We start from the raw sequence: 10368 nt of genomic DNA, 5'->3' as shown, positions 1-10368 counted from the left end.
CCTTCTTGATTCATTTCTGTCATTTGTGACCTGTTTCTTTGTCTTAGCATTTTTTACGCTTCCCTGTGTTGATAAGAGTGGCTTTCTGTGCTAGGTGTCCTATAGGGCCCAGTGGCTCAGCCTCCCCAATTACCTGAGGTGAACACTCTTGGTTTACTCCTTTGTGGGCTTTGTGCACAGTCTTGTTGTAGTTAAGCCTTGATTGTTGTAGGTATCACTGGGAGGAATTGACCTCCAGGCCAATTGGCTGTGAGAATCAGCTGTGTCTTTTGCACTGAACTTGTCTTCAGTAGGGCTTTGGTGCTCACTGAGTCTGCCCCCTGAGTGTGTCCCTTATGGATCTGAGGAGTTGTAATCTGGGTAGACCAGCTGTGGGCCAACTACGGCCCGCAGGCCGGATCCAGCCTGTTTGAAATGAATAAAACTATTAAAAAAAAAGACCGTGCCCTTTTATGTAACGATGTTTACTTTGAATTTATATTAGTTCACACAAACACTCCATCCATGCTTTTGTTCTGGCCCTCTGGTCCCATTTAAGAACCCATTGTGGCCCTCGAGTCAAAAAGTTTGCCCACCCCTGGGATAGACCCACTCTGACCACTGGGTACATTGGCTCTACGATCTCTAAGGAGGTGCTAATTTAGCCTCTGCTTGAGACTACTTAACAGGATCTATAGAGAGATCTGCAGATTCCTCTTCTTTGTTTGGGGTTTGGAGGTGCCCAGATGAGGCCCAGCTGTGAAGCAGTGCAAGCTGCTGTGGGGCCTTGGGCCTTCTTTTGGATGTTCTTTGTCTCTCTGACACAGCTGCAGTTTGTTAGGTAATTTTAGATTGCAAAGGGCCAGGCCATTCATATGCAAAAGCCTCTGCTCACAGTTTGGGTGGGGTGGGGTCTCAGGGAATCAAGAGGGCGGAGCAAACAACTATAGCTGATCCTCAGCCCTGACCTAAGAGGCCCCGGATTTCAGTGTCCCACTGTAATGGCTGCAAGCACCTCTGAGAGAAAGCGGCCCTTGAGTTCCACCCAATGCCAGACAGTCCAGTTTCTCCCCGTATGAGTCGGTCCCCAGAGACTCCCCGGAACTGGAGTTCAGAGCCGTGGGGAGCTTGAGACTCCCTCCCGATTGAAAAAGACAACCTCGTCCTCAGTTGCCAGCCCTTTCCTCGTGCGTCTTCATACCTGTGCACTTTATTTCCACACCTCCTTTGAGTCTCAGTGTGCTTTTCTCTTTCCTTCTAGTTGTAGGATTTCCACTCAGCCAGCCTTCGTGTGGTTCTGGATGATGTCTGCTTTGTCTTTTAGTTGTAGTTTTGAAGTGGTTGTGAGAGGCAGCAATTTCAGGTGTTTACCTATGTCGCCATCTTGATTTCTCCTGCATATCCTTTAAGGATTACTAATGCTGAGCATCTTTTAATATGCTTATTGGCTATTTGTACATCTTGTTTTGCAGAAGTACCTGCTCAAATCGTTGCCTTCTTAAAAATTGGGCTGTCTTTAATTATTGAGTTTTAAGAATTTATATGTTCTGAATACTAGTCCCTTGTAAGTTACAAGATTTTCAAGTATCTTCTCTAATTTTCTGGCTTATCTTTTCATTTTCTTGATTGTGTCCTTTGAAGTACAATAGATTTTATTTTTTATGAAGTATAATTTATCTTTTTTTCTTTTGTCACTTGTGCTTTTGGTGTTAAAAAACCACTTCTGTAATGCCGCGAGCCGGTCCATCCTTGCTGTTTCAAGGGACCTGGCATATATGGCATACTGTTCTTAATATGTTTGCTCACCTTCTTGGCACTATGTGTTTTAACCAAGGTCACCTCTCCGAGAAAGGTTGTTTCCCCAGGTAGGGATTTTCCCCTGAAGTTAGGGAGGGAATAAAACCTCTTAAGTGCCAGGCGGGTAATTAATCACTTTAACTACGAACAATCATGCTTAAGCTACATAATCTTTACTCCCTGGAATGGAGATAAGAAACACCCTAACCTTTGGAATAGAGATTGATAGGATTGAATCAACTGGTATAAATACAGATGTAACAAGACCTAAACCGAACCTGGCTGGAGAACCTAGCGAGAGAACATGGCTACAGAACCTGGCTGGAGAACCTGGAGAACCTGGCTGGAGAACCTAGCAAGAGAACATGGACATAGAACTTGGCTGGAGATTGTGGCTAGAGATCCTGGCAAGGCTGCTGATCAACTGAACGCTGTCTCCGTGTCATTCCTTCTTCGCCCACTCCATCCACACCTTTGGGGACCCCTGGACCCGCTGGGGTTGGACCCTAGCATCGTAACCCAAATCCAAGAACATTTACCTCTGTGTTTCCTTCTGAGAGTTTTAAAGTTTTACATTTAGGTATACACTCTTTTTGAGTCAATTTTTGTATATGGTGTGAAAAAGGTATACAACTTCCATCTTTTGCATTTAGATATATAGTTTCGATGTATAATTTAGTTTTGACTATATTTTTGAACTCTCTTTAAATGCAATAATAGCATGCATTCCTTTTTTAAAAAACATTTTTATTCATTTCAGAGAGGGAGGGAGAAGGAGAGGGAGAGGGGGAGAGAAACATCAATGATGAGAGCGAATCATTGATCGGCTGCCTCCTTCATGCCCCCTACTGGGTATCGAGCCCACAACCTGAGCATGTGCTGTGACCTCCTGGGCTGATGCTCAATCACTGAGCCATGCTGGCTGGACATTCTTTTGTGACTTTTTATGTTTGTGAGATTCATTTATGTTATTGTGTGGAGCAACAGTAGTTCATTCTCATTGCTATAAATTGTTGAATACATTTACAAAAGTTTATTCATCTATTTTATACTTAACGCCATTAGGATGTTTCCAGTTGGCTTGTAGAAATAATGCTGCTGAGAACATTCTCAGATGTTTAGGTGCACATAAGCAGACAATCTCTTGTGTGTGTTCATAGGAGTACAATAAATACATAGGGATCCTAGGATATTCCATATAATAAAATTTAGTAGATTGGGTCATTTTTCCAAAGTAGTCCCAATTTACACTCCCTCTACCAATATGTAATAGTTCTGTCACTTTACATTCTTATTAACACTTGATATTTCAGCCTTTTTAATATCCTAGTATTTCATTGTGGTTTAAACTTGCATTTCCCTGATGACCAAAGTGGTTAGGCATTTTTTTGGTATATGTTTATTGGATATGGTATTAGTTATTTCAGTGTGGCTGAGAAAAATACGTTTATTTACTTAACCATGTTGGTGGTCCTTACGTAGCTATACGTGTTTTTGTTCTAGGAATCATGCTGAAAGAGCAGCCCCTGTTTAGGATATATTCTTGTTTCAGAGGTAAAGGGGGAAAACTAGTAGAAAACTACTATCTTTTGAAGATTCTGTTTGGATTTAGTGTAGATCATGTCCATTCATATTCCATAGGCCAAGGCATATCTTAAAACCATACTCAGTGTCAGTAGACCAGGGAGGTGTTTTCCTTTCGCAGGAGGCATTAAAAGTCACATGGCCATTGTTGGGGTTGAATAGTTTTTTCACAGAAAAAAACAGAGGGCCAAATACTCTGGAATAGTAATAAAGTCTACCATCTTATTTCTGAAGTGCTTGTTCAATTCTCTTGTCATGTTCTGTTATTCTTTATTTATTTATTTATTTTTATTGATTTTCTCACAGAGAGGAAGGGAGAGGGATAGAGAGTCAGAAACATCGATGAAAGAGAAACATCGACCAGCTGCCTCCTGCACACTCCCCATTGGGGATGTGCCCGCAACCAAGGCACACGCCCCCGACCGGTATCGAACCTGGGACCCTTGCGTCCGCAGGCCAACGCTCCATCCACTGAGCCAAACCGACCAAGGCTGTTATTCTTCTCTGTTTCTTATTAATCCCTTGTGGGGAGTTTTTCTTCCTTTTTTCTTAGTAAGTTGTGGATATAAATCTTTTGTTGGGTATAGATAGTGAAGATATTTACTCTCATTCTTTGACTTGCCTTTTTAATCCGCTAATGATGTCTTTTGTTAAAATTTTTTAAAGTTGAGATATATTTGACATATTTTAGTTTCAGATTAGATTCATACAACATAATGATTCAATATTTGTATATTATTGTAAATGAAATTCTGAATTTCATTGTTGTCTAGTTTATTGATATTTTCCGTTATAATTGTGTTTTTGTTTCTTGTTTAATCTTTCCCTGCTCCAATATTATAAAGATAGCCACTTTCATTATTTTCTAGAGTCCTTGTTATTTTGCTTTTTACATTTCAATCTGCAAACCACACAGAATTAATGTTTAGTTGGCATTTTAACATAATCCTTCAAGTCTAGAAAAGAGCTAAAATGATCTCTAAGTGGTTTCTAAGATCAGATTAACTCAATTTACATATAGAAACATTGGTACTAAATTCACATACGTATAGAAGGTATATCTGTTTTCTAATATAAAAACATGTTGGGCATTTTTAAAATTTTCACTACATTTAAAACTGCAAAAATTCACCTTTCCATATCCGTAGGAAGTCAGTAAACAACGATCTTTGGCTACCAACATCACTATTTCTCATGTTATCAGGAATACGTGAGGCTATAATTTCCATCTTTCTGAAATTTGAGTTTCAGTTTTATTTTATCTTAGAGCTTACTTAATTTCTTTCTCTTGTCCCAAGCTGTCTCTGTAAACTTATAGTGAAAGAACCAAAGAGAATAATTTCTAGATGTGTAGTACAGAAATTGTTTAAATAATTGTGTTTCTATTAAGCAAACACATTAGAAGTTTGCCTTTCTTCAGCAAAGACTGAAGTTGTTCCTTGCAGAAGAGATACTTACACCTAAACATTAAATATATGTTGTGGCACTTTTGCTTCTCTAATATTTGTAGGATATTTTGGGGATTAAGTTTTTATCACCTAGTAGACCAAAATATTTGTTCTTAAAAATTGACCAAGTTAAGCAAATAGTAACATTTTAAATAGGTTAGTTTTAACACTGTGCACAGTATTTTTGTTGTTGTTAATCCTCACCTAAGGATATTTTTCCATTGATTTTTAGAGAGAAGGGAAGGGAGATGGAAAGATAGAAACATCAATGTGAGAGAGACACATTGATTGGTTGCCGCCTGCAACCGAGGTACATGCCCTTGACTGGAATTGAACCCTGGACCCTTCAGTCTGTGGACCAGTGTTCTATCCACCGAACAAAACTGGTTAGGGCTGTGCATAGTATTTATTATCCTTCTTAAATGTAAACTTAAATCTTGGTAATAGATCTTAGGGTTATAATGAAAAGTCTATCTAACTTTTCCTTTGGCATTGACCATTCAGATTTGGAATTGGTCAAAACTCTTACCTGAAAAACAGAGTAAGTATTTACTTAAATAGTAGTTTAAGAAATAGTACACCTTAAAGATCATTTTGAAGATTAATGGATGGAAAAAATAATCAGTGAATAAAAGAACTTGGCCAATATAGAAATAAATTACATCTTTGTGTCCAACCTCAAAAAGAAGGTATCAAAAAACCAGAATTCTTAGGGAGTGCTGCACAAAATATTTGCATTCACATATATTATAAAAACTTAACATACTTAATATACTAAATATTCTTAATGTACTAAGTGTAATTAAAAATATACTACAGCCCTAGCTGGCTCGGCTCAGTGGATACAGCATCGGCCTGCGGACTGAAGAGTCCCAGGTTCAATTCCGGCCAAGGGCACATGCCTGGGTTGCGGGCTCCATCCCCAGTGTGGGGTGTGCAGGAGGCAGCCAATCAATGATTCTCTCTCATCACATCATTGATGTTTCTATCTCTCTCCTCCCTTCCTCTCTGAAATCAATAAAGAAATATATATATATAGACACACACACACACACTACAGAAGCAATCAGGATGGAAATCCTAAATATGGTTTCTGGTACTTCACATGTAGCATGTCAGAGGATTGGGTTTAATCAAAAAAGGTTCAGGATTATGCCTCCAGTTATGTAATGGCCATTCTGTTTTTTAATAAGTGTCATGTAGATATTCAGTAATTTTTCTTTTCTGTAAAGTTCACTTCCAACCTTTAGCCTTTGTGATTCTTGAGTACTTCCCCTTAAATGCCTTGATATTCAGGTGAAGTAATTTACTGACTTTTATGTTTTTAGTAGTAAATATGGATCGTTATTTGGGATTTGTTTTATTAACAGAATATTACTTTTGCTTTTCAGCGGGGATCTGATGAGCTTCTTTCTTCTGGCATCATTAACGGACCTTTTACCATGAACAATTCTAGTCCTTCTATAGGTGTGTATGGTGAGTTTTCTTTTTTTTTTCCTTTTTAAGATCTGAAATGGTTTTTTCTCCATGGATTTCTCCCCAATTTTTTACAGTGTTCTTATTTTGCTCATCTTATAAACATGTTGAAGTTCCTATATATATAAAAGGCTAATATGCAAAGTATCCCTCAGGAGTTTGACAGGGAGACCGGGAGTTTGATTGCTCGCTATGATGTGCGCTGACCACCAGGGGGCGGCGCAGAATGAAGGAAGGCCCCAGCTGGCTGCTGGGGAAGGGAGGTCCCTGCTGGCAGCCAGAAGGCCCCAATCGGCCCTGATTGCTGACCAGGCCTAGGGACCCTAACCGTGCACAAATTTCGTGCACCGGGCATTTAGTTTATGTATAACAAAAACTAAAATTTATTGCAGTAAAGTTCATATATGTGAGAGTTATAGTTCTCATAAATTTTAAGGATTAATTTGGGTTTAATTTGATAATTCCTTTTTAGTTTGACGTTCTGTGTGCTACACAGTTGTGATAAGGCTATCAATAAGTTGGTTACCCTTCACAATTGAGTAAAAGAACTAGGTGCAAACTCTTGTAGTATTGAGTGATGATGGATTTAGAATAGAAGTGTTAAAATTTAAATATGCCAACATGATTTTTAAAAATTGAAACATACCTTGGGAGGGGAGGGGCTGGAAGGAGGGGAGTAAAGGGAAGGAAAATGGGAGATATCTATAATATTATCAATAAAAAAATATATATTTAAAAACAATTGAAACGTAATTCACATCCCATAAGGTATCACTTGATTTAAAAATATTTTTGAGATTTGGAGACTGTAAAACAAGTTGGGAAAGTGTAACACTGGAGGGAGAGTGAGCCGTTAAGAGACTGTTTATACAGTAGCAGTAACAATTATGACGGAGAGAATTAGAGAACTTACGGAAGGTGAAATTGATAGTTGTTGGTGATTACTATTGGTGATTAAGGTTTGAATAAGAGATTCCATTGATGATTTCCAGGTTTTGGTCTTGGAAAATTGAATAGATGGTGATGCCATTCTTTGTATTAGAAAATGTAGGAAGACCAGAATTGGGCAACATAGCAGGTTCGGATTTTTATTATTGAATTTGACTTTCTCTGGAACATCCAGATGGAAGTGTCAGGTAGATAGTGGGTTCTTCTGGTCTCAGCATTGTGAGAGACATTTGGAAGTGAATATCGTACACATTGGCAGCTGAAGCCATGAGAATGAAGAGTCTCAGAAAAGGTGAGATTTTTATCTAGATGTTTTTGGAGTTATAGGGAGTTAGGGAACGAGTGGGTCTCAATTTCCAGACCCTGAGGTACATGGGGTTTGGGAAAGTGAACAGCCTTTATGTGAGGACACACTGAGAGAGGTGGACCAGGTTTAGTTAAGGCAAAGATGAAAAGAAAACTGAATGAAGAAATTAAAAATATATGGAAATTGGTCAGCCATGATACATTGCTCTGAAGGAAGCATGTCAAACTCACAGCGAGTTTGACATGCTTGCTCTAGAGGATGAAAGATTTTGTAGGCAGAACAACAGCATAGGATTTGTTCATGTAGAAGTATGGACCATGTAATACGGGCATGAGACTAAATCAGCTTCTCAAACTTGCGCTGGCATCCAAATCACCTAGAGGGCTAGTTCAATAAAGCCTGATTGCTGAGTTCATCTCTAGAATTTCTAATTTATTAGATCAAGGGTCGGTCCTGATAATTTGCATTTCTGCAAGTTCCCAGGTAAAGGTGATGCTGCCATTTGAGGAACCATACTCAGAACTACTGGATAAAGGAAAAGCTAGAATATGAGGTTCTTAAACCTTTTGATCTGGTGGGCTTAAAAAAAAAATTCTGCCATTATTCCCCAGAGTTATAGTATATCAAGGGTAGGGCCTATATGTTTGTTCTTATTTTAAAGATTGAGGTCAGGTAAGTCTTTTTGGTCTTGGTTGATTGATTACTTAAGAAAGAAGTATGAGATCTAGCTTTAGCAGGTGGCAGTTTTTGTTTTTGTATTTTGAATTTCTTCTTGTATCCCATTTCCTAAGTTCATTGTTTCTTTTCCTGAAGCGCATATCCTCTTTAAGTAGCTGTTTCAGCAGAGCTCTGTAAATGGTAAACTCTCACTGACTAAAAATGTCCACTTCACTATCGCTATTGAATGATAGCTATTTAGAATTATAGGTTGATAGTTATTTTCTCTCAGCACTTTGAATGTACTGTTTTACTCTTTTGGCTTCTGTTGTTGAAAGTCTATTGTCAGTTTTTGTTATTACTTTGTAGATAGTTTTCTCTGTAGCTATTCTTAATATTTTCTCTTTATTTTTGTTCTGTGGTTTCACTATGCCTAGGTATGCATCACAAGTTCTCAACCCTGGATGCTCAATAAAGTAGCTTCGGAAGCTTTGAAGAAAATACAGATGCCTTGACTTACCCCACACCAATTTTAAAACAATTTTAAAATCTCTGTTGGTTCTGGGGTTGGGGTGGGTCTAGAGATACTGTTTATTTGTTTCTAAAGCTTCTTAGGTATATATATATATATGTGTGTGTGTGTGTATATGTATATATATGTATATATATAGTTTGTGCAGCTGGAGTTGAGGACCATTGCTGGAGACTAATTACCTCCTTCTGGATTTCTGTTTTATGAAATGGTAAAGGAAATCCTTCAGACTTGAGGAAAATGATACCAGGTGGAAACTTGTGTCTACAGTGGTAATTATGTGGACACATGACTTTCTCCTTTTTTTTAAGTTAATTTAAAAGATATTTGAGGGAGGATTCTGGGAAGATGGCATAATAAACATTAGGAATCATAACTGCCTACCTAGACAACAATTGCACTGCCTGAATCTGTAACTAATTTGGAACTCTTGAGTTTGTTGAAGGCTTGCAAGTTTCAGGGGGAGACTTTGAAGGTAAATTATGGTTAATTTTCAGATCTTAGCACAGTAGCTGCTACCCGTCCCTGTACATCCCCCCCCCAGCCACATGGAGGCAGCTCTATCCATGTTTCAGGAGTAGCTTACAACAGCTTGTGGGAGCTAGGATGGCCAAAAAAAGACCTTGTCCTTTAACTTTTGGGGATCTGTTCTCTGATAGATAATTGCTTCATCTGATACACACTTGCAAACAAAGAGGCAGGCAACCATTGTTCTTGCCTCTCCTGCTTTGTTGCAAGCTAGGCCTCACTCCCCCCAAATGACTACCATGAGATTTAAAGGGCCAGTGCTCTTCTCCTTCCCCCATTTCATTTTTCCTTTTTATTCCTTTTGGGGACCAAACATTAAAAAAAAACAACTGCATCTATAGGGAAAATTAGAAAGTGGTCATATAGGAAAAGGCTCCGGTGAAACCTGAAAAGACCTTAGTTTTCACAGCAGGCTCATTGTTGGCCCAGAGACAGCCTATAATAATAATAAAAAAAAGAAAGACAATAAATAAAAATAATTCAGGACCTGGAAAGCCTCACAGAAGGGGAAGAATCTGATTTCCAGAGTTACCACATTCCCAAATTTGATGAAAAACGTGAATATAAATATCCAAGAAGTTTAATGAACTCAGGTAAGATTAACTCAATGAGACCCACACTGAGACACATTATAATCAAACTTTCAAAAGACAAAGAATCTTGAAATAGCAAGAGAGAATGAACTCGTCACATACAAGGGATCCTCAGTAAGAATAAGGGCAGATTTCTCATGAAGAACTTTGGAGGCCATGAGGCAGTAAGCCAATGTATTAAAAGTGTTAAAATAATAAAATTGTCAACCTGTAAAAGAATCCTATATTTGGCATAACTGTCAGTCAAAGGTGTTTTTTGTTTTATAGGTTTGTTTTTTAGTTTAAATAAATTTCTTTCTGCTACAGAAAGAAAAAATTATAGATTAATATCCCTCATGAATGTGGACACAAACATATTCAACAGGGTAGTAAATAAAATATCTTATATAATACTAGAGGCCCGGTGCACAAAAATTTGTGCACGGGGCGTAGGGGGGTCCCTCAGCCCGGCCTGTGCCCTCTCACAGTCTGGGACCCCTCGGGGGATGACAGCCTGCTGGTTTAGGGCTGCTCCCCGGC

At 38.6% G+C, this 10368-nt stretch overlaps 1 protein-coding gene and 1 long non-coding RNA gene across 8 annotated transcripts in view; one reads left to right on the top strand and one right to left on the bottom strand.

Annotated features, from left to right (window-relative positions):
* The window catches only part of PTBP3 (polypyrimidine tract binding protein 3), a 78197-nt gene that overhangs the window by 17619 nt on the left and 50210 nt on the right, over window positions 1-10368 (top strand). For 4 of the 7 annotated variants that reach the window (XM_006771186.2, XM_006771188.2, XM_015568776.1 and 1 more), the window contains one exon: window positions 6200-6284. In XM_006771186.2, coding sequence (XP_006771249.1) covers window positions 6200-6284 — 85 coding nt within the window. Of the gene's footprint in view, window positions 1-3290; window positions 3331-6199; window positions 6285-7286; window positions 7363-10368 lie in introns of those variants that run through there. The other 3 variants (XM_015568779.1, XM_006771187.2, XM_015568777.1) reach the window with 3 other exon arrangements.
* The window catches only part of LOC107184305, a 20166-nt gene continuing 16152 nt past the window's right edge, over window positions 6355-10368 (bottom strand). The window contains exon 3 of the long non-coding RNA XR_001515124.1: window positions 6355-6365. This is a non-coding gene — a long non-coding RNA (uncharacterized LOC107184305). The remainder of the gene's footprint in view (window positions 6366-10368) is intronic.

Source organism: Myotis davidii, unplaced genomic scaffold, assembly GCF_000327345.1.
Source record: "Myotis davidii unplaced genomic scaffold, ASM32734v1 scaffold64, whole genome shotgun sequence".
NCBI classification, from domain to species: domain Eukaryota; kingdom Metazoa; phylum Chordata; class Mammalia; order Chiroptera; family Vespertilionidae; genus Myotis; species Myotis davidii.
The sequence above is the reverse complement of the archived record's forward strand: the minus strand, read 5'-3'. Positions and strand labels throughout refer to the sequence as shown.